We start from the raw sequence: 23401 nt of genomic DNA, 5'->3' as shown, positions 1-23401 counted from the left end.
CCACAGAAGAGCAGTCCTGTAGGCAGCTGAATGCCTCTACCTTGGTGGGAATGTCTCTGCCAGTCATACTATGTGGTTTTAAAACCATTCGAAAACATCAGCCCTCACCACACTCAATTTCATTTAAATTGTTACTTTCCATCTATCTTAGGCACAAATTAATTTCTAAAATGTAACCCTGTAATTTCTGTGCTGGATATGCCCTCAGTGAACTTCTTTAAACAGTCTTCTTCTGCAGCAATTTCATGGGAAATTGGTAATCACAGCCTGAACCTCTGATTAATCAGCTGAGGCAAGTGTTGGATCAGCTGTGGGAGCACAGGTGAGAGTAATTTAGCTGTGCTCCCGGAAGGGGTGGAGCTTGACTCCACCTCCTCTGGACCTCATTTAAGGGCTGACCACCTCTAAGGCAGCATCTCTTGGAGATTGCTCCTTGGTGGAGATTGCCTTAGCGGTTCCCAGCAGACCAAAGGCTTCCATACAGGTGAGTTTTTCTTGTAAATAACCTTTTGGATATTTACTACCATGTTTTTGTTATTGTCACCATACAAGCAATGCCTGTTATTTCACTGCTGAGACTACTTTGGCTCCTCACTTGCAACTAAAAGACCATTTTGCTGTAGGCAAAAAATAAGAGAAATCTTGACAGAGTAAAACAAATGGTCTTTCTTAGACCATGGTGAGATTTTTCAAAGAGGGCTCAGTGCTCTAGTGATACATATTGAACCTTACATACAACTTCAATTTACGTTAGTCCTGTATTCTCTTATCATCAGTAAACTTCAAAAAAAATAGAAAAGGAAAACTTGCTAAGGAAAGCTGAACATCTGTAATTGTAACAAGGGTTTCATTTTATTAACACCCTTTAAAGGCACCATACAACCTTTATGGAGAGAACCCTGAAGTTCTAGATGGGGAAGAAACATAAAGGAGGCTTTAGGGGGAGAGAAAGGAAGCCAGACAGAAATTGTAGAGGGGACAATGCGCAAACAGAAACAGTTCAAAGAACAAATCACCCTTAGCTCCTGCAGGATCTGTAGGATTTGGGCACTTTGGGAAACTTGCTGCAGACAACATGGTAATAGAGATCTACCCTCCTCCTGAAATGGCCAACTCTTATCTCTTGCAAGCTTTCCCACAATTGCATGTCCCTGCTCTTCTTACTGCCAGCTGCAGCAAATAGCCTTGTGACTCCAGGTGAAATAGCTACTGAAACATTTTCAGTGGATTTTCAGGTGCTCTGAGACAGCTTCCCTCTGAGCCTTCTAATGGCATTAATTTGGGAGCATCTTGCAGCAGAACCCTGTGTGCAGCTGTGAGCAACACCCCCTGCAGCTCTCCCATCCTCTTGGAGCCTTTCTGTCAAGGACAAGTAACCCTCAGCACCTGCATGCTAGGCTTTTCAGACTCCATTGGATAAATAATGGAACCAATGAGGTTTTAAATGAGAAAGTTGATTTAGAGCAAAGGTAAGGCTTAGGCTACACACATGGTGGTGCAGTGTCAACACATGTAATTTTACAAACTACAAGGAATTCTTCCTTGTTGACCTTTGGATAAGAGATGGTGCAACTGGACAGCTGGGTGTGGAACATGCTGTTTTCCTAAGAGCCAGCTGAGAGATGTGTTATCATGGTATTCATATTTACACAGAATTAATGTCTAATCCAAAAGAAATGTGCCTAAGATGTTTTAAAATGCAGAAGGAGCCAAAACATTGGTCTTGTAAACTAGGGATTAGGGATGAATGTCTTAGGAGTGTTCTCTACATCTTTGCATTTCAAAGTCTGCTACTGCAGGTCAGAGGAGAGACTCTCACAGCCTGATACTGAAGTTGTTTGAATAGTAAGTCAGGTTGTCTCCTCTGTGTTGTAACCTGCTCACAATAAAAGGAACATGTGTTTCTTCCCTCTGACCTTAATGTAACTCTCTGTTCCTGTACGTGGTCATGTTTCTACGCGAGTATTATAATCTACTTTTGAACCTCATCTTCCTATGTGGGAGCTAATCCTGAAAATTGCTCAAGAGCTCATAGTAAACCCAAATATTGGCTTTTAGGAAAGGAAAGAACCCTATGCAGAATTTTAGTGACATACTGGAGAGCCTCGAGAGCGTCGCTGATAGCATCTGCAAAGTTTTGGTCCGTTGGGACACTGAAGTATTCGCGGCAATAACTTGGTCTGACTCCAAGGATTTCAACCTCACAACCTATGAATGAAAAATATGGTAAGTTCTGCAGTTACACCTTCATTACAGACCCCACAGACTGTTATTCACAGTAAATTCCCTGTGACGTTACTTACCTTACACTTTCCATGCTGGAAACTGCGGTTGGGAAAGGAAAAGGGAAAAGAGGGTTGTTGGATGAGTGCTTGCAGCAAATGGAACATTGGAACCCTTTATTTCCCTCTTTAAAAGGAAGGCATGACCTTCCCAGAGCACAAAACTTCGATGCCCTTGTGGCCCATCATTTCCACCTAAATCACTTGGTTGTTTGCATCTTAACTACTCTGGCCACATATCCTCATTTCCAGACTTCCAACATAGTAGATTTTGATAATATTCCCTCAAAGATTAGCAAATATTTTCCACTTAGATACACTGCATCTTACATCGTAATATCCTCTATGAACTGTATTTTATTATGTGATTTTGGCTCTCTGCTATTAAATCTGTTTCCCGGGAGATCTTGTTGAAACAGTATAGACCAATTAATTCTCTTGGTAACTTGCATCCTTCCTTGCAAAATACAGTCCAGAATTTAGTGGCAACAAATCCTACAGGAGAACATGGCCCTGAACACACAAAAACTTGTTTCTGTGGTTTTCTGCCCTTTTGCTCTCTGGTTCCTGTGCTGATGAATAACATTAATATTTAAAAGAACGGTGCTTTCAGAAACACTGAACTCATGCGAAATATGTTTAGAGAACCCCAGAGTGCTCCCATCAGAGCTATGAATTTACATGTAGGTTACTGGGGCGCAAGAGAAAAAGTAGATCTCTTGGAAAATGTACTCTGTATACAGCAATACTGCCAGGTCAAAAAGGCAACTCTAAGCGGTACACTGAATCTGCCTACATTTAGGTCACTTTGCCTTCCCTTTGGGATGAAAGAGAGAGGCTTAAGGACTTTCAGAAGCTGATACATTGGCTGGGAGGAATTAAGGTTGCATGGGATGTGTAAGTCTAGAGAAGACACTAGGGCAAATTGCAGAGCTCTTCTCTGAGGCATTTCAGAGCAGTTTGATCCCTGGGACATTCAGCAAAGAGAAATTGTCTGTGTCATGTGCCTCAGCCTGCAGTAACTCGTATTGCTGAGATGCAATACTGGGATACAGGGAAAACATCTTGCAAAATAAGTTGACCAAGAGACCTGGCATTGCAATGCGAGTCTCAACAGGCGATTGCAAGGGATGTAGTATTGCAGCAGATGAAATACCACACCTTTTGGCTTTGTTCAGTTTAGACTGTCCATACTAAGTCTCTCCTATTTAGGCAATGACTTGCTGAAAACAGGCCTTCGAATACTACTTTTGAATACCACCAAAACAGCCAACAAGTTTAAAGGGGCATCCAATTCACATGCTAAAATGATGAGAGACCCATTTCTAAAGGATCTATAGTCAGTTTCTTCTGCTGCTGCAGTCATTCCAAACTTTTACATCTTCACTTCTGGCTAGGCACATACCTATCATCATGCCCATGTAATTAATATGGTTGCATGCCTCGTACAACATCTACCTGGATGGAATTACAGACAAAGTAATTCTTACAATCAGAGGTGTAAGACTGAGTTCTTCAAACGCATTCCTCTGCATGATGTCCTAGGTGTTGCCAGCAGCAAAACACAAGCTTTTAGGCACCACATATACTAGGGGCGATGCAGTATTCCTCTTTGATTTTGCTTGCATTTTAGGACTGAACAGGAACTTCACAGCCAGTTTCTTCTCTGGCACTTCAGTCTTGGAAAAGACTGGATCCAGCTCCATTCTTCTGGTAAGGACACATTTGGAAACACAAGGCCAGTCATACCTAACTTGAGAACTGACGCCTAGAATTTTAGATTTGATGGATGGTTGCTCATAACCAGTGACTCATAGGTTGACTTTTCCTCTTCAGGTACTGACTTTAGATTATAATTTTCTCAGATATTGCTCTCCAGAATTACATAATACTTTTAACTGACAGCATCGGCTTCTTGGGTACCTGGACTATTTTAGTATTTTAGTTGCTTTGATATCTTCGCTATTTCTAGATTGTCAAGGGATGAGCATGACGTATGAGACTACAGAAGCAGCAGAAATTAGAAGATTTGGCCACTTCAGTGGTAAATGAGACAGAAGAAGCGGACAAAAAGCAAGCAGTTCATTGTCAGTGTTCTGTTTTGTTTGTTTGCTTAGGGTTTTGTGGTTTGGTTTGTTGTGGGATTTTTTTGCCTCTGTAACAAACAGAACTTAAAATTGGATTTGTGATGTTCAGGCTTGTTAAAATTCCAAATGACTGGCTCTGAAGACCCTCTAGTAATTACATTACATCTTGACAGAGGCCAGAACAGATGGTAAATTTTTTCATTTAAAAATAATGGGAAAGGATATTTGAAAGCATTTGGAGCCAGACAAAGGGAATGTTACACTTTCCTTGGTTCAAGTACAAATAGATGAGCTGTATGTGCTGAGATTTAACATTAAATACTTTTCCGCATAGTTTTGTAGGAAATTAAACCTTTATTTTCAAACTTCAATTTCTGGAGCAGGAATAAGGAATTCTTTTGCAGTGATATATATGCTCTATCTGACATGGAGACTTGAGACTCTGCCAATTTTAAATTGTGTTTCTAAACATTGATTTAACAGTTGGACACTTCACGTCATAACAAAAAGTTTTGACAACTTTCCAGACTAGCTCCATGGTCTGGAAAACGTTGTGTCCAAATGACAAAAGGTTGGATTTGGAGTTTATTTTTTCCTTTCTCTCATTTCAGTATTTAGGAAAGACGTCACTGCACTTCAGCTGAAGCACACAGTGCTGAAAAATGAACCTCAGTACGGTGTTAGCAATTGTGTTTTTCTGAGCAATTGGACATTCAGAGGGTGCACAACTTTTTTCCCCAGGAATGCCTTGAAGAGCAGATGATTCCTGATAAATACATAATGCTTATCTATGAAGTGAGACTGTTAGTTGCCATTAATAAAAATTAAAAGCATCCCCACAAGCCAAATGCTTATGACAAGAGCTTTTGGCACAGGTAGCACTGGGACACCGAGCACAGTGGTGTTTCAGAGCCTCTGCTTCCAGGGCTGGGATGTCCTGAATGAATACTGCCCACTTGGCTGTGTTTATGTTCAGATGTGGATGTGATAGATGAGTGTTCACACTCAACAACCAGCTGCTTGGTGTCCCCTTGTTCTGGGGTTTAGACTTTCTTCTAAGCACTGAATGTGCACACCAGTGGAAGAGAGGTAAAGATATGAAGTAGCAGATTTTGGATTCCAAATTTGCAAAGCTTGGAACCAGCACTGATGAGGAAATGGTAGTGAAGTAATTTGGCACTGGGAATTAGTTCTCTGGCATTCACAATACATTGCCATTACATTTGATCACTCTTGTTTGGGTCATTGTCTTCTGTGACTGCTGGCTAGAGAGAAAATAGCATCTTGCGGAGCAAAGTACAATGAACTTGGCACCATATTGCTGTTCCTGCTAACAAAGGGCTCTGAACAGCAAAGAACGTGCAGCCAGGCTTTTTGTTCTCTTAAAGGAGTTTGAGAACAGGTTTCGGGATTGCCAAAGAAACTGATCAATTAATGTTTGTGACATCATTTTCAACTGACATAAGTAGTTGACCTGCAAATTTTCAGATGGAATGTATGGACTTGCAATTGAATATTCAACTCAAAAATCTGATCACGTCTCCTCACCAGACTTTCATAAACCCTCTCTTACCAGAGAGAAATATCTCTCACTTCACAACCACACCTTACTCATGTCATTGCTATTGGCATTACACGTATTTGTGAATAGCGATCGAACATGAAGTACAGGAGGAACGAAACTTCATCAGAAATCTCTGACAAACACCTTGAGAGCTCAATCAGGGTTGCAGCCACTGCCATCAAACCTGCCCACTGTGTTGGTGTCCTACTGATTTTATGGCTTTGTTCCCCACTTTTTTTCATTTTTTAAAGAAAAAATGTTGAAATTGAAATGTTTTGTTACTTAAACATTAATAGCACTCTATGTTTTATGAAGGTTGCTCTGAAAGTAATGCCTCCTGTTTAATTATGTTGGCCTATGATACCAGAGGTAGATGTTGGTGGTATGGCAGTAGGAGCTGAACCTTCCCACCAATATTCTGATACATGTTGTTGCCATGTGACAGATGGCAGCAGATGGGCACTCTGACAGAATGCTGTCTGACATGGAAGTGCCTACAAAGCAAATGAGTGTCACTGAATTCCTCCTGGAAAAAAAAAAAGCCACTCAGTGACATTTACTGATGCTTTCTTGATGTTTTTTGAGACCAAACAACAGTGGGTGCAAGCGCAGTGAGCGGTGCATTTCAGCAGTGGCAATAGTGATAGTAGTTCACCTCCACCGAGGCAAATAGGCTCTTGCTCATCACTGGTGAAAATGCACAGCTGATGGTGGAGGGTATGTTGAAAAAGAGTATTTCATAGCCAAGGATTTGCTTTATTCTAAAAGCGTCTAAGTGTTACTTGTTGTATTGGTTGTATTTTCAGTGAAAATAAATAGAAGGTATTACTTTCAGAGCACTGTACGTGCAGCTCAAGACAATTCCTCTTTGTTCAACATGGCCCAGACAAGCCAAAAGGTTGGATACTTGTGTTCTATCTAGTCTACAACTACAATCCTCTGAGATCTCAATGCAATATTGCCACTTTTAGAGCCTTTCTATCTGGATAGCTTTTCTGTGTTCTTCACCTTGGTTCTTCCTTCCCATTCCTAAACCTGTGGCAGTTTTCCTGGAGAGAGAACACTTGGATGGTGGAAACTGGCTGGCTGGGGGCCCCTACAGATTTTGGTTGTCCAGTATGCAACAGACCGGGAATGGAAAGGCAAAGTCCCTCCGAATTAATGGCTCATACTTGGAGAAACTAATCACAGAAGAGCTAGTGATGAAGAAGACAATGCTGATTCCTGCTCACCAAAAAAATGCTCTGCTTTTCACTGGGAATTTTGCTGCCTTCATAATACAGGTTGACAGCCTTCAGCTCTCAGCTACTAAGTTTCAGGTTAAAAACAAATAAACATTGGGAGAAGATGGTTACTGTTTAGCTTTGATCAGTGATATGGCCTATGGCACTGCTCTGTGAACCATTGAGCACAGCAGGGATACAGGTAGACAGAGGGGAGGAGCCGATGGGGAAGAAGGAGGTGCTCTGCAAGCCAGCAGTGTCCCTAAAGGTAATCTTTGATGGAATATTACTCCCAGAGACACCTTAGTCATTTTTTCTCTTAGGCCAAGGCAAACTGCATATGGCTTAGAAAAGCAAATTCATTTCCATAAGTGATTAGTAAGGTATTCATAATTCTTGTCTGTATTTCAGAACTGTAGTGTATGAGAAAGCCACCCCATGCAGTACGGAGCACTTAAAGATACATCAATAACTGGTATTAATTTTTGACATACTAACCTGGCCAGTAGTACATGAAAACATTCTTCTTTTCTTTCATCATTGTGACCCACAAAGGCTCTGATCCATTCCACCAGAGAGGTAGGAGGCTTTCTTTATTCACACCAATATCAAAAGATACATTCATCTTTGGGTCCCACATGTAGTTTCCAATCATCTGATGAACCTCACAGTGGCGACCTTTAGGGAGGGATAATAAAAAGAGCACTGTCAGAGCCGCATTCTCCAGCAGAAGGATGCCATCAGCAACACATCCCTGTTACCGCCTGCTCACTCAGCAAGTCAGCTGAAAAGATGCCTCTGGGATCATGAATGGTGCAGAAAGAAAATGTAGTTAGCTCACCTGGAGCCTGCCAACTTTTAGGGACCTGTAGCCAGAAGAAGGAACTCTTCCAGCTTGAACAACTCGCTGTAGCAGCAACCACAGAGATGCCATGTGTTGGGCTGAGATCTGGCTTCTCTGCATCCAACATCTGCCAGGTCTGAGACTATTTTAAGTCATCCACCCACACACAGCCCCAGTACTGCAGTCTGTAAACAGGAAAGGATTAAAGTGTGATCTGAAAACGTAGAAGGAATTTTGGGAAACTCACACTTGTCCTCTGCTTCATCTAGTGCATGTGCTGCTCAGTACCGGTACTTAAAAAAGCAGGGCAACAGCACTCGGAATATGGGAAAAATAATAAAGAGCAAGGCCACCATCCTTCAAGTGGCCTGAAAGCTCCATGATGGTAAGGAGTAAGGGAATCAGGCAGGACACAGCTGGTACAAACAGCCCTCTCCATCCTCACTTCATGCTGTCCCTCTAAACCAGACACTCACTCCCCTGAGGCTCTTTTTGTCACCAGGCCCACCCAAGAGACCCTCTACTCCTGGCACACACCTTAGCTGCAAGCCACAGACCCACAGGAGATCAGGCCAGAAGGTCCAGATGTGCAACCAGTCTGGGGCTGGAAGAGTCTGCTCTCTTATTTGAAATAGTCCATGTTCCACACTGCTTTTTCCTCATACAAGTCAGAAATAGGCTAAAACCTTTACACACTACTATTAATTTCCATTTTTGTTTGCTGGTTTTATTGTTTTTAGAAACACAAATGTACTTTGCTCTTGGTTCTTAGACAGCAATCATTGCATTAGACATTTTCAAGCCCCCTCACTGCACATTGGGTGTACTTGGGCAACTTTATATTACAAGACACTGGTATGTATTGGCTGAAAGCTATCAAAAGAGAAGATACAGTACATTAAGAGTTAATCTGCAAGTGAGTTAATAGAAATGGAAAACAAAATGTTAAAGATTAAGTTGTACTGGAAGATAATGATTTCCTCATCTTAAAAAGCAACAGCTAATGTATCTATGAGACACCACCACCATTACCTGGTGACTCATGACATTTCAGGGATCCAGATTACAGACATCGATTACCGTGAGAACAAGCGTGGTGAGCAGAACTGAAATAACCTTACTACGCTTGTTTTTAAAAAGCAGAGGACTCTGTATACTTAGTGTACATGTGACCTTGAAATGGATCTTGAAAACCTCCTTCCTATTATACACCGCATTAAAACAAGCAGGCTTCTCCTTCCTATTATACACCATATTAAAACAAACAGGCTTAATTTAGGAGAACTGTTGAACTGGAGGGGAAGTAATCTGTCCACCTCAGGCTGCCAAGTGCTTTCTTCACTGTAAGTCTAAAAAGAACTAGTAGGAAGCCTCTGTAGTGCCTCAAAAACACAAGCTGCTTATTTAGAGGGCAGCCTTGTCTCTTCAGCTTCTTGAAGTCCATCAATTCCTAGCCATATATCAACTTGCTAAACTGCAGAGCCAGAAGCTGGTGCCAGCCCCAGAAGCCTGCAGGTTGGGTTGAAGCTGGGAGGCCACGCATCTGTTTGATGCACAGTACAGCTTTCATACAAAAACAATGAGCTCCAGCTGCTACTGATGTCAGCTCCCTATAGGATTGGAGGTCTACTGGCTGCTGGCTCACCTCTTTAAGGAACAGAACAGAGACTGTTCTATGTAGCGTTGTTGCGAAGTTTCATTATGTGTGTGCTATAATACAGAGGACAGTATCTTCCTGAACACCACATTAAATGAGTCCATTCTTCCATAGGTTCCAACTCTTTTTACACTAAAGAGACACCTCCAAGACTGTAAGGCCTATGTTTTCAGTGTTTTAAGAGGAATATGATTCAATTGTTGTTTTGGAAACATCTGCAGTATATGCCAGGCTCCAAAGCACTTCTATATGCTGCAAGTTGTGCTCTTGGAGAACATCTACAGCAACAAATAATTGCAATACATACATAATAAAGCACAGAAACACCTGAACTATCTTCACCTTTTTTTAAAGGATGATGCAAATATTTTTCAAGTTTACAGACTCACAGGGCCAGGAGGGAACATCAGATGAGCAGACAGGACCATATACGCTGCCCAGAGCCATTCCCCTCTTCTTGCCTGGAGCCGATGTCCCAGGCAGACCTTAGATATCCTTGCAAGACATCAGTAACCAACTAATAACCTCTTCCATGCATTGCTCACCCCAGTATTCATCATCAGGAAACACCATTCAAAAAGTATGTCTGCTCTCTAATTTGATTTTTGTCCTGTGTTAATCTTCAGCCATGGCACTTTCATGACTCACTCAGTAGATTAAAAAGCCCTGCAATAGAAAGGATATCTCCCTTAAAGACGCATACATGGAATTAAGGCCATTTCTCAAATGTCTTCTGAGCCACACGTGCTTCCCAAGTTCCTTTACATCCTTTGCTGTAATTCATTTCCCGCAGCCTGAGAAAATGACCTCTGGTGATCCTCTTTTTAACAACTGTCAAAATAGCACCGTGTTGTTATACAGTCACCATAGCGTGCTGAATTTATTATTGCTTCCATTACTGCTGCTTTCCTCTGTAATCAAATATTAACTCTAGAGCTCCAAAAGAAGAAGCAGGGCAAAACCCAAGTGCAGCGGACAGATGTTGTGAGTTAAACTCACTGCAGGTGCAGTAAAAGAACAACCCTTCCTCAATTAACAGAGGAAAAGAAAGAACATCTAGTTCCCAGGAATATAACTGCTGTATCCCTCTGGAAGAGCGCCAGGAGAAGAAACTGAGTTCCTTCATGCAAATCCTGTGCACAAATCCTGTAAGTTTATACAGCAGAGTAGAAGAGACCTCCCAGTTACCATACCAGTGTGTGGAACTGAATGTCTCATACCATTGCTTGCTGCCTAACCCATGAGAAGTCAGTGGGAGCCCATATCCTGACAAAATGGCCCTACCACTTGCAAGTCCCCAGTTGAAAACAGCTCGTGCAAGATGTGAGCAAACTATTTATGCTCCCAGAAGAGCCTGTTGGCAATGCCATTCCATTTTTTTTATGGCCCTCAGTACCATACAGCTACAAAGCTGAAACACATTAGCCTACGTCAAGCGAGAACTTGCTATACAAGTAAGCTATACAAGGTATACATAGAAAAATCTGCTGTGGGCAGCATTTATTTATTTCTAAAGGGGATTTGTTGATCTGCAACTCCTGTGCCTGAGCAGCCACAGCTCTAAGCAGCTCATGGATCAGAGCACAGCAATGTCCAGTGCTTCTGAGTGCACCATTAGAAAGAGAAAAAGCCTCTGGCAGCCTTCTTTCCATCACCTTTCTTACTTTGAATTCTAGAGAGGGAGATACTTTGACACACAAATGTCCACTTACTGCTAATAGCTGGTAGCAGCTGTACTAGCTATGGGCTGCTCATCCCTCATCACATTCATTCCATTCTCCTGTCTTTTTTCCTGTTTGGACAGGGAAGCTGAGGTCATTTTGTTTCTCTGGTACTGATAACCAGCCTCTCTCATACTCCTACCCCTGACATTTTTATGTCTCAAACAATGTGAGTACTGTTAATCCCCTCTCTGGTATTTCATTTGGTAGCCTGAGATAGATTTGAATGAAGCATGCTCTAAAGGAAAAAATAACAACCAAAAACATAAAAACTAGGCTCTTCAAAAATTCTCTTGTCTTTGGCTCAGGTAAGAGCTTGCTTAGGTAATGAACAGAATCTGTCAGCATGCTTTCTGGGACCAGCCTGGAGCTCAGGTTCTGTCTAACAGACAGCAGACACGGGACATCCACTGAAACCATCACTAGCAAAAAGGAGAGCCATGTTGGTTTGAGCACTGCAATACTGACCACTACATCAGAGTATGTAGCTCTACAGTTCTAAAGCAAGAGAAAGAACAGGTCTCAAAGTGAAACACACTTTCACAGCTCACAGAGATGGCTGTGGTAGGGTAGTGGCAGCATTTGTGTTTTGCTGGTTTTGGCCACATCCCCTGCTGACAGAGCTCAAAGGGCACACTTGCAGTGGTGACAGTTAATTATTAAGCATGCAAATCCCTATCCTCCATCTGTGCTGCACAGCCATGACTTGTGCTGCCTGCAGTACCATGCTGTAAGCCAGGAAACAAACACAGGATAAATGTGCATGTGAGGGTGAGCAGTCTGCATGGCACACCAGCATCACAGTGCACAGCAAGATTGGCTGTACTGGAGGGAAAATGGGAGTACACTGAGCTATGGCAGCGGTGGGATGGCTCTGTAAAGACCACAGACCTCAACCTAGGGTTCAGAAGACCTGAGGTGCCTTCTGCTCCACTTCTTCCTCTATCTCACATGATCCATGGGGCCTTGCAGCCTCCTTGCCAAGAACAGACCTCTCAGAAAAGAAGCATGGATGCTGCTTGCCCACTGCTCTCCACACACCTATTTCCACCATCAGGATCCACTACCCTGTCCAGAGGCCAAGAAAGGCCACACAGCCACCAGAAAGGCCTACATTTGTTGTTGGGATCTCAGAAAATAAATCCTGCCCCAGTCCCCATCTCAGGAGCAGTGCTGATGTTTACAGTGGCTGGGGGTCAGCTCACAGGGGGTCTGCAGATGGTGCAGACCTGGCCTTGGCCAAGCCAGAAGAACCGCAGGGCTGGGGTGCACCCACAGGACCCACTGCCTGCGGCTGCCTCCAAAGCTCTGCAACATAAGCAGCTTTTTTTCTGAGAAAGAGCACACATGGCTCCCCAAATAACTCCTGTTGTGAATGGAGACCTCAGATTTTCCATTTACTTTGGCATGAAACCTCCCAGCAGAGCCATGCCAAGACAGAGAAAGAGAAGCACTAAGCACTTTCCATAGGATAAGATCCTGAGGTGGCTTGTGCTCTTAACTCCTTTCTTTGCAAAACAACACATGGTGTGCCTAAGTGAGCATTTTGGATTGTCAAATCTGTGTTCCTTCTTTTCCCTATTGTCAAACCCACTTCTAGTTCCACACAGCTCTCTCCAACACAGCATCAGTGACATTTTTTGCCTATTTCACCATTTAAGTGATGCTTTCCATCACTAACACAGCCTTGCTTCTCCCTTGTGAGCTCCTTACATGTACTTGGATTTAAGGCCATGCAAGCACCAGAACTGTTTTCCAGCTTACCCAGTGATGCCAGATATATAAAGTCAAAGATTCCAGTTTATACAATTTCAGGCTGCCATTAAGCTTATAGAAGGGGCTCAAGTACCTATGAAGCTTTTGTCACTCTTATAAAATTTGCCTGGAAAACTTCATGCACTAAGGCATCAGAGTTTTCTATAGTATTTTTCTTCACAGCTTTGCTCACTGATTCAAAAGGTATTTGCCCACAACAAGGATGTTTCTGTTCCCAGAATGCCATCCTGCCTGTGCTCATTTCTCACCTGCAATCACAGAACTCTGTGATAGTAGGAAAAAGAAGAAAGAAGGAAAACCATCAGGCTGCAATATCAGATATGGAGAATGGTAAGTTAGGACATCAGGTAGGATCTAGATTAGCAGCAAAGGGGAAGAACTAATTTATTACAAGGAGGGTTAACACAGAACACTATTGTCTTTGAATGACTCCAATTTGAGGATTAGCAGTAAAAATGTTCTTCTGTTTACTCTCTCTATATAACAAGCAGTCCCACCTCTGGCAGCGCTCTATGGCTCATTGCACTTATTAGCCAAACGCTCTGGCATGACAACCACCAGGTCACATTTCACTGCCTGGTGGTTGTCATCCTACCCCATCATTCCCTGAATTCATCAGTTTTAACAGCTCATAACCCTCCCAGTTTCACAACCATAGGTTTTCAATTAGCTTTCCCATCATTACCATGCAGTGCAGCATGATCATGACAAGTCATCTCCACCCCATGCTTCTCAATATTTAACCAGTTATTTCACCGAGACTTTTTGTAACATGTTACCTAAGCTGTGTGCTCTTTCTCCCACTGCAGCTAGTAAGTACTGACAGCAAAATGGGGTGTTTTATGTTGCTTTTTAGATCCATGCATCAGTTTTGGTTAGACCATCTTTTGCTAAGCCTCAGCGAACTCTCCCGTGGTAGGCTGCTGGTTGGGCTTGGTGATCCTGAGGGCCTTTCCCAACCTAAATGCTTCTCTGGTCTGAACCACCCCCTCCAGATTCACAGAGCTCACACAGACACTTAGCCAAGGGCAAAGAGCAAAAAGGAGAGACCTTGCTCATGAGAATGGAAGGAAAAAAGAGGGAAATGCATCTCAGCTGCAATATCCTCATGTGTAGGCTCACAGTGAGCCCAGACTGGGGCTGTGAGCATTCCTGAGTGGATGTGGTTCCTCACAGGCTTGTGAATGCACAGGGAAAGAGGGGATGGAGTGCGCAGAGTAAGAGATGGGAGGTAAAGAGCAAATTAGAGTGGAAGTGTACTGATGTTTGTCAAGCTGGTTTACTGAATATAAGCCTATGGACTATGAAAGCACTCTTAGAAATGCTGAGATGCAGCAATTTGAAGGTTGAAAATGAATTTCTTAACTCATGATACAGCAGCTCAGGACAAGAAATACAGAATAGATTGTCCTTGTAGTCCCTGATTTCCCAGAACAAATTAGTAACATTTAAGTCCTGTTTGTGCCAGTTTCTAAAGGAAGAAAAGTCAGTTACAGGCATCCCCCACAGCACAGATGCACAAATTGTGGTGTCTAATGGGAGATCAGATTGAACATGCATGTATGCATTGAGCATACAGCTTCACCCCCACCAGCACTACATCTGCCTTCTGCCTCAGCATCTCCAAAACCTGATAAAAAGAACCCATGGACACAGGAGAATGGCATCCTGACATGAGGCAGCAATGTGCACTTGCAGCCCAGAAAGCCAACAGTGCCCTGGGCTGCATCAACAGGAGGTGATCCCGACCTTCTGCTCTGCGCTGTGAGACCTCATCTGGAGCACAGTGTCTGGATGGGGGTGGTCCTCATACAGGAGAGATGTGGACCTCCTGGTCCACATCCAGAGGAGGGACAGAGAAATGACCCAAGGGATGGAACACCTCCCCAAGAGGACAGGCTGAGATTGCTGAGGCTGTGCAGCATGGAGAAGAGAAGGCTCTGGGGAGACCTGAATCAGCCTTTCAGTATCTGAAGTAAGAAGAATGGGGACAAACTCTTTTAGCAGGGTCTGCTGTGACAGGACAAAGGGAAATGGTTTCACCCTGAATGAGGGAAGATTTAGATTGGGCGTAAGGAAGAAGTGTTTTACGCTAAGGGCAGTGAGACACTGACACAGGCTGCCAAGAAAAGCAGTGGATGCTCCATCCCTGGAGACAGCCAAGGTCAGGCTGGAGGGGTTCTGAGCACCTGATGGAGCTGTAGGTGTCCCTGTTTGTTGCAGGGAGTGGGACCACATGGCATTTAGGGGTCCCTTCCAACTGAAACAATTATGTGATTCTATGAAATATACACCTACACTCTGAGTGCTCAGGAGCAGTCTCAGATCTTCCCCTGGGCTTGTTTGTTACCTGAATCCAGTCCTCATTTCTTGCTGAGCTGCTTAACAGTGCTGTGGCTCATGCACCATAAACGTTAATTACTGTTTGCAGGCCATTTGTGTTTGCATGGAGAGCCCTGTCATAAAGGTCAGGAGACTTCAGAAAGCCTGTGAGACAGAGCTCAATCTCATGGCTTCACATTAGAAGCTGGTACCCTGGAATGTGACAAGTCTGGTAGGCATGATTCATTGCCTAAAACAGAACCCCTTTCTGAGTACTAAACCCCCCCAAAGGGCTGATGATGAACATCGCTCTGCACACATACACTTAACAGGAATGACGACAAGGTGTGGGAAGGAGAGAAAGCAGCTGCTCCCTGTTCCTCTTAATGACTTCATCCAAAGGCTTTTCACAACTAGAAAGTGTTAAGCACACACCTAAAGGAGATGGTCCCCAGTGGAGTGACAGTCTTCCATTGATAGTTTTCTACTTTTTAAAAAAAAAAACAAACTCATAGTTGAAATGAGCCCTGTCAGGCATTCATTCCTCTCTCAAGAAGGGGAGGAGGGAGTTAAGCAGTTTCAAAACAAGCTGGACACCACTGATGTCAGGTCCTGCCTTACAATGGCATCTCTTTGCCCTCCCAGCAAGCAGCGTACAGACTGCCGGGCTGTGCATTGTTCTGCAGGCAGCAGAAGATGCCACCAACCCAGGAGGGAGTGGACTCTCTCACTGTTCCAGATAGCTGAAAGGCCCTGTATGTCAAATAACTGCAGAGAAAGGATCCAATCTGAAACTCCAGAAAAACTTTTCTGTCTCTTTATGTACTTGGATCTTGTTTGCAGAGTGCCTTTAACTGATAGGGACGGTTCAGCCGCACTCTGCATCTTCCTAGTGCCTCTACACAGATATATTGTCCTGTTTAGGTTAAAAGGAAACGGCTTTGGGAGCATTGCAACTCTTCTCCCACTTCTTCGAGTGCTCAGAAGAAAGGAGCCAGGAGGGGAGCAGCAGCGAAGCTCCCTGCTAGCTTTCTGTTTGGCTGCTGGAAGGACTCGTAGCAAAGTCAAGGCAGGAACCGATGACGGCAAAAAGTAAAGTCTATAAAGAAGTACAATACCGAACTTTCTGAAGCGGACCTGTCGGCTGCAAACAAGCCTCCTCGTAGTCTCCCCCTCAGTACGCATGCCTTCTTATTGACTGAAAGCTGTCTGAGCAACTCCGTGCTCGCTGCTTTCCGCTTATTTCTGCGTTCAGAGCGCAGCAGGCTAGACGGGGAGCCCCGCGCAGCAATAAAACCCTCTACGAGCAGCGTTCCCGGCTCAGGACAGCTCTGGTTATCCGCTCACCTACAGCAGCAGCACCGTGCTACCGTACCTTTAGGCTCCCAGCTAACGGCATGACCGGGACACTCACAAGTTCTGCACACGGAAAGGCAGGCGAGATGCCCTCCGCTTCTGCACGGAGCATCGCGGCAGCGAATCACTCACCCGTCATCAGCGTGTAGTAGTTGGGGTAGGAGAGGCTGGGGAAGTCGGGCGTCATGTAGTCCACCTTCACCCCCATGCCGATGATGTCCCGAAAGCCCGGCAGGGACTCCAGCTCCGCGTCGTCGATGTAGTCGAAGCGGAAACCGTCGAGGAGGAAAAGCAGCAGCTTGCGACGGGCAGATGCGAGGGAAAGGAGGGCGAGGAAGACGAGGATCGCGCGGCTCCCCATGGCGGGTCGAGCAGCGAAGGCTGTACGGCGGGGCCGGACCTGGAACCGCTCTCTTCCACCCTCTTTAAAGCTACAGCCGCGCTGCGGCGCCGCGCGTTAATTGCTGGCGGATGATGGGTTGCCGGGCTGCTGGGTGGGCGGGTGAACTGCGTGCGGGGCACCGCCAGGGACCGTCCTCGGCGTGCTGCGGGACTGAGCAGCTCCTCGTGCTTTAATAGAAGGCAGCCTTCACTGAGCGCGCAGCGCTGTGCTGCCTGCCGGCACCGCTGGTAGGGGTGAGAGCTGGGCGGTGCCAAATTTCATATTAATTAAGAGTTGTTTGCGCCTTGGTCGCAATTCCCTGCAGGGTCCTCCACCTGCCAGCACAGAAGTGACGGTGTCATCTCAGCCCGGCTTTCCTACAGCGCAGGACGCTGCCTCACATTAACCCCGCTCAACTCGGGCCAAGCGCTGCCGGCTGAGCAGCCTGACTCCCCTTCGCCCTGCTCCGAGCTGCCCGCACCTGTGCAAGGGCTGAGCACAAAGCGCTACCCCTTCACTTAGCATCTACAGCTGTTAGCATCTCAGCAACTTTAGGCTTTTCTGTATTTTCCCTTATCTTGCCTGCCTTTATTTTTGTCTGTCTCTTGGCACGACTGCAGTGCGTAGCAGAACTGTGCAACCACACTGCAGCCCAGGTCAGACAGCTGCTTTGGGGCTGCCAGTAAATCCTATGCCCAGGAGAAGGCCTGCTCTGCTGGGATGACAGCAGGTCCTGAGTCCCAGCCCTCTCCTGGAGCAAACAGTGCCAAGGCCAGCAGGGCACAGCACCCTACTCCAGCCAGAACTACAGGGCTCCCGGCCTTCCTGCAGCTCGGGGCCAGACCCTCTCTGAAGCAGGCTGCCTATATAAACACCACCTACTTAGGCTTTTCCTTGTGCACAAGAATCCTCCGAAGTATTTGCCAGGCTGGGAGAGATGCCACAGCTCTCCAGAGGTGCGAGTGTGCCAGTGAAATATAGCACAGCCAGCCCCAAATGCCAGACACGAGGAGCTTGGCTTGCCACAAGCAAACACATGATTCAAAAGCCGGCTTTTACCTTGGCATCTGTTTTGACTTGTTGCATACTCTTCTGTCGTGCATTTAGGTTCTTCTTCCTCTCCTAACACTCAATAGCGAGAACCCTGTGGTTTATTTTAACCAAGGCAGCAGCTAGGAAAAGAAGGAAAGCACACACACTGTGCAACAGGAGAGGAAAGCTGCGTGAGCAGGAAAGCCGAGTTGTGAGCATCCCAGTCTGTGAGAGGCTGCTGCAGCAACCACAACTGCCCAGGTGGGGCTGCAGCTACGTGCTGGGCCAGAGGGTGATGTGACAACCCAGGCAGGGTGGCACGTGCTGCTTGTCACCTGCACCTCCAGGCATGGCCAGGCCTTGCCAAAGACAGAGCCCAGCAGAGACAGTGCTCAGGGACAGGTCTGCTAATGCTCACTGCGGGGTGTCACTATAGCAAAAAGCATGGGCTCAAAATCATTGAAGTGATCACTTCCTATAAGCATATGGAAGGTGAATGAACTCATAAAAATGTCCAGAAGTGGGGAGGAAATTGTGATTATGCATTGTTGGCAGAATAAGCACATTAGTGCTAATGTCCTAGCTTGCCCCCTGGTCTTGCCAGGGGGACTTGGCAGAAGCTGCAGCTGCTACTTATCAGGGGGAGGGATAATGAAGGAGAATAATCAGGTATCCACACTGGACTCACCTTGAAAGGATGACCTGGTGTTTGAGGTGGCAATGCTAAGAAGCTGGGCCTCCATCACAAGATGCCACTAAGCAATGTCTGTTTACTATTTCACAGCCGTAAAGAGATAAATTCTTCCTTAAAGAGAGTTGGAACCTGCTGATTGAGAGCTCCTAAGGGAAAGCATTACCTGAGGGACGCCTGGTGCAAAGTGCCACAGCTTGAACTCTGTTCAGAGTGGCATAAATTCACAGGTCTCCACTCACAAATTGCAGCAGCACGAGGCCTGAGAGGGGTTAAAGGCACAGTGAGCTGTGTAACCATGATGCCTCACAATGCCAAATTGTGTTTTGACAGACAATCCCCCTGAAGAGTGGGACCGGGGCCAAGCAGTCTCGCTTGGCAGAGACAGACCCCAGCAATGCATTTCATCCCTGCCAAGCAATGTTGATTTGCTTTGGTTCACATTCATTTGTAAGCACCCTGTCTGCACAAAGCCCCAGATGGCCTTGGAGACTCCAGCATAATAATATTTTGATACAAATGCTCTTACAAAAGCTATCAGAGCCTGAGCTGGGGTCCAGGGACAATAGTGTGCACAAGTTAGCAGCAATGCCATGTTTTGGAAGAAGCATGAATAAAGACAATCCCTAAGCCCGGCTTGTACAATAAGAGATACCCCACTGATCACAACTGTGTTTGGGACGAGATCCTCAGCCACTTGGGCTGCTCAGGAAATCCTCTTGGCCAAGAGCAAGTTTTCATTTTTGGAAAACTGCCCCCAGTGCCCTTGGATGGCCTATTTCATTGTGTCCTACCATGGTAGAATTGAAAGAGTGTTCTACAGATTCACACTGCTGGCTCATTTAGGGTCACCAGCGAGTCCACAGCACCACGTGACCTGTGTCCTTCGGTTCAAGAGCACTTGTGAGGACAGAAGTTGCTGGAAATAAAACACTAGAGAATCTAGAGTGGAAATTCTCACCTGGAAGAAAGGTAAGGAGGCATAACAAGACAGTCATCTTGTATCCTGCTCTTCCATATAGCAGTGCTTAAACATTTTGGCCTACGCAGCCTGACTTACTCATTTGATTGCATTTTCCTTAATTGGATAAGACAGCATAGCCACCTCCAGACAAAAACACCTTGATGGGAATAATATGGTGCTTGTGTATCTTTGAAGAAGAGGAAGAAGTACATGTACAGGTGCATACAAAAAAAAAAAAAAGCCCAGTGGTGTTAAACACAATACCCAGTGAGAAGAAGAAAGGAGTTCAAGTCAGACAAGGCTGGGAAGCCCACCCCAAGTGATGGGATCTCATTGCTGCATTCAGCACCCATCCCCTCCCTTGACCATGGTGTGCTGGCCTGAGCGCAGGACTGGCCAGCTCTGGGAGAGCGGGTCATTGTCATGGTCTGAAAATGGACTTCATTCCATCCAAAATATTTGAGTTTTGCTTAGATATCAACCCGAAGAATCATAGATTCATAGAATGGTTTGGGTTGGAAGAGACCTTAAAGCCCCCCACAGCCCCAACCCCTGCCATGGGCTGGGTGTCCTCCCATCAGCTCAGGTTACCCAGAGCAAAATAAAGTCTGTGTTATGAAACCTACTGTGCCTTGACTCAAATGTGTTCCTGTTGACAATGAGCTCTGTGCATCCATTCACATCCCAGTAGCTCCTCCAAGAAAACAGCAGCATGCTCTGCATGTCCACAAGCATCCCACACATGGGCTTCTGTCAGTGTCAGACCTTATTTGGGCAGCAGCTCTGAAAGTTTAAAAGTGTAAGACTGAAGTTTAACAATCTGAGACACATCTTGTGCTAGTCAAATGTAGGCCCATTTCAGTAGAGTATTAAGATTTCAGACTTTCCCACTAATTAAGTGGTAATCTGAGAGGCTATATATTTAGCAAGTCAGCAATGATCTACCTACTTTCCAAGAATAAAATGATATTCCACGTTTGATCTCTCTGGTACTCTTCTACACTGGGTGCAAAAGAGACAGTGTTGACTTGAACTTACTATAAATACAAAGGAAACTATCCAGAACTAGCATAAATATGTACATGTGTGTATATATATTTCGTATGGCATCCTTTATAGCCTGGAGGTTACACAGAGTTCAGCTACAACTTCTGACATCAGCACTTAAAAGCCATGGGAGTTTGGATCTCCGCATGCCAAAAGAAGGAAAAGGGCCATTATTCTGACAGTAGTTATTGAAGCCAGCCTGGTGGTTGTCATACTTTTGTCCCCAAAGGCTGATCTCTGCCCAGCTGCCCCTGCTACCAAGTAACTTGCTGCCCCCAGATACCATTGCTTTTGCCCTGTGCTTTACCACAGTCGTTCTGGCTTTACGTTTCTGATGGCTTCAGTCCTGAGTGTTGGTTCCTGGAGGTTGAAGGTGTTACTGGAAGGCAGGTTAACGGCTTGTCTTGCAGCACAGTGGGTTCCAGCATCTTATCTGATCGCCTGGTGAATCACCTTTGGAGAATTTACCGTGTCAAGAAGAGCCATCAATTTTGCAACCCGTCTGTGTTTGGAGTAGAATGATATTTGCATGGCAGCTGCTTCCCAGATGTGGGTGTTTATTAGCAAGTTCTCAGATAAGGCTGGATCTGCACCAGGATTCCTTACAGGTAAGGTCTTCCTCTGTCCAACCAGCAGTAACGTTCCTTTCTGTAAAAGGGCAAGATCTTATCTTCACATCAGATGGATGCCCTCACTAGCTGAATACTTACAGAATCCTGGCCTGCTGCTTATGACCAAGTTGTCTCCTTGAAGTTTTTTTCAAACAGTAACAAGAATCTCTGTTCTAGAGCTGAAGAATTGTTTGTTTGCTGTCCACGTCCTGTTCATTTTCTAGATTTTCAAAACACAGAACTGATAGTGAAGAGCAACAAAGATCTACGAGCAAAAACCATGAATCACATAGCAGTGAAAACTGGCAAACATGTAATGCTCACACACACAGGCTGCTCCTGCTGTACCAGCCCCCTGGGGCAGCAGGGTGCCAAAAAGCTTTCCTTTTTCACGTTCTAAGAGCACATTCTGTTTTCCCACCCAAAACTGTGGAAGCAAAAACAAACCAGCTGACCCGCCATCTTCTGTCATTTCCAGTTTCTGGGAATGGACACGCTATAGTAACCTACAGCAGCAGTCACCCTGTGCTTCCCCTTCCCAGTAAGGCTTTATTTCCCTTGGCATGGCCAACACACCATTGATTTTCAAGGGTGAAAGTAGGTGGCAAAGTACTTAGCTCTCTCAAGGAAGTTTGGAGGCGATGGAAAACAACCCCATAATATGTGAGCACGGAGCGTGGCTGTCCAGCTGCCAGCCAAAGAAGCAATAAATCACCCCCTGAATGCCTGCCACAGGCACCAGATCACCACAGAGACACTATTTTCCTTTCTCTGTGACTGCCCCTGCTGCTAATGCACTTAGCAGGGGCAAGAAACAGTTGAAAATCAGTATAATTAAGGTTAGGGGCCCATTGCTCTGCCTGTTTGGGTTTTGGCTTATTTCTTCCAAGTCCTGCTCAGCTGCAGGTTCCCACCTGGGCTATTTCCAGCGCTGCTGGCAGGGATTCAGGAGGGGCTTTCATAGGCCTGTCTTAATCCTGCACAGCTCAGGTCTCTCTGATGCAGTCAGCTCTCAGCGAGGTCTAGTCACCATCCCGCGACAGCCGCCTCCACCCAAGGGACACCAAGGAGAAGAGCTGGTGAAAGCTTTGTCCTGGAAAAGCTTTTTCCTCGTTTTGGTGAGTTCAGCGCGCTGTTAGAGGGCCAAAGCCAATGGGACAAAGATTTCCACTCTGCCTCCGCAGGGAGGAGAGAGCCGACACCGCCGCTAGGTGTCAGCCCGAGCACGCGGCTGCTCTCCTGGGAAGGTGCAATCACAGAATCACAGAATGACCCGGGTTGGAAGGGACCTCAAGGATCACGTAGTTCCAACCCCCCTGCCTGGCAGGGCCACCAAACATACACCTTTACTAGATCAGGTTGCCCAGGGCCCCGTCCAACCTGGTCTTGAACACCTCCAAGGACGGGGCATCCACAACCTCCCTGGGCAGCCTGTTCCAGGGCCCAACCACTCTCCTGGTGAAGAACTTCCCCCTAACATCCAACCTAAATCTTCCCTCTTTTAACTTTAAGCGGTACCTTCGTTGCGCTTGCAGAACAGCTCTGCTTCCAGCACGGCAGTTTTCAGCCCTGGAGAGAACCGGTGTGGCCAGATGGGAGGATGTGTTGAACGCCAGTAGCTTGATGCCATGCCCTTCCCTGCCGGCTGCTGCCTGGTGGTGGTGGTGTCTTCTTTCCTTTTTGCAGCCCTGCTCCAGGCCTGGATCCTGGCATTACTGGCGGTCACCATGGCCACCAGAGAGGATGAAGCTCCACAGCCTTTGGGCTGTACGGGTGCACGGGTACATGGCTGCGTGGTTGTACAGGTGGACATCTCACTAAGGATGCTCTGCAGGCCTCTGG

General features: G+C 45.7%; 1 protein-coding gene and 1 long non-coding RNA gene across 7 annotated transcripts in view; one reads left to right on the top strand and one right to left on the bottom strand.

Moving 5' to 3' along the window:
• The window catches only part of ENPP6 (ectonucleotide pyrophosphatase/phosphodiesterase 6), a 30767-nt gene extending 7947 nt beyond the window's left edge, over window positions 1-22820 (bottom strand). Inside the window, exons 1-5 of one of the 6 annotated variants that reach the window (XM_085546678.1) lie at window positions 20528-22819; window positions 18274-19199; window positions 16965-17475; window positions 7655-7834; window positions 2097-2208 (exon numbers count right to left, since the gene is read on the bottom strand). In XM_085546678.1, coding sequence (XP_085402804.1) covers window positions 2097-2208; window positions 7655-7834; window positions 16965-17193 — 521 coding nt within the window. In that variant the 5' untranslated portion in view covers window positions 17194-17475; window positions 18274-19199; window positions 20528-22819. Of the gene's footprint in view, window positions 1-2096; window positions 2209-7654; window positions 7835-10202; window positions 10246-16964; window positions 19200-20527 lie in introns of those variants that run through there. The other 5 variants (XM_085546677.1, XM_085546676.1, XM_085546680.1 and 2 more) reach the window with 5 other exon arrangements.
• Window positions 283-6155, top strand: LOC107313316 (uncharacterized). Its single transcript, XR_001554917.3, has 4 exons — window positions 283-484; window positions 2059-2226; window positions 3916-3995; window positions 4981-6155. It is a non-coding gene; the product is annotated as an uncharacterized LOC107313316 (long non-coding RNA).
• Window positions 22821-23401: the final 581 nt, after the last annotated feature.

Source organism: Coturnix japonica, chromosome 4 (genome assembly GCF_054131305.1).
Source record: "Coturnix japonica strain WE chromosome 4, WE-NBRP24, whole genome shotgun sequence".
Lineage (NCBI taxonomy): Eukaryota > Metazoa > Chordata > Aves > Galliformes > Phasianidae > Coturnix > Coturnix japonica.
Note: the sequence above shows the minus strand (reverse complement) of the source record. Positions and strands in the feature narration are given on the sequence as shown.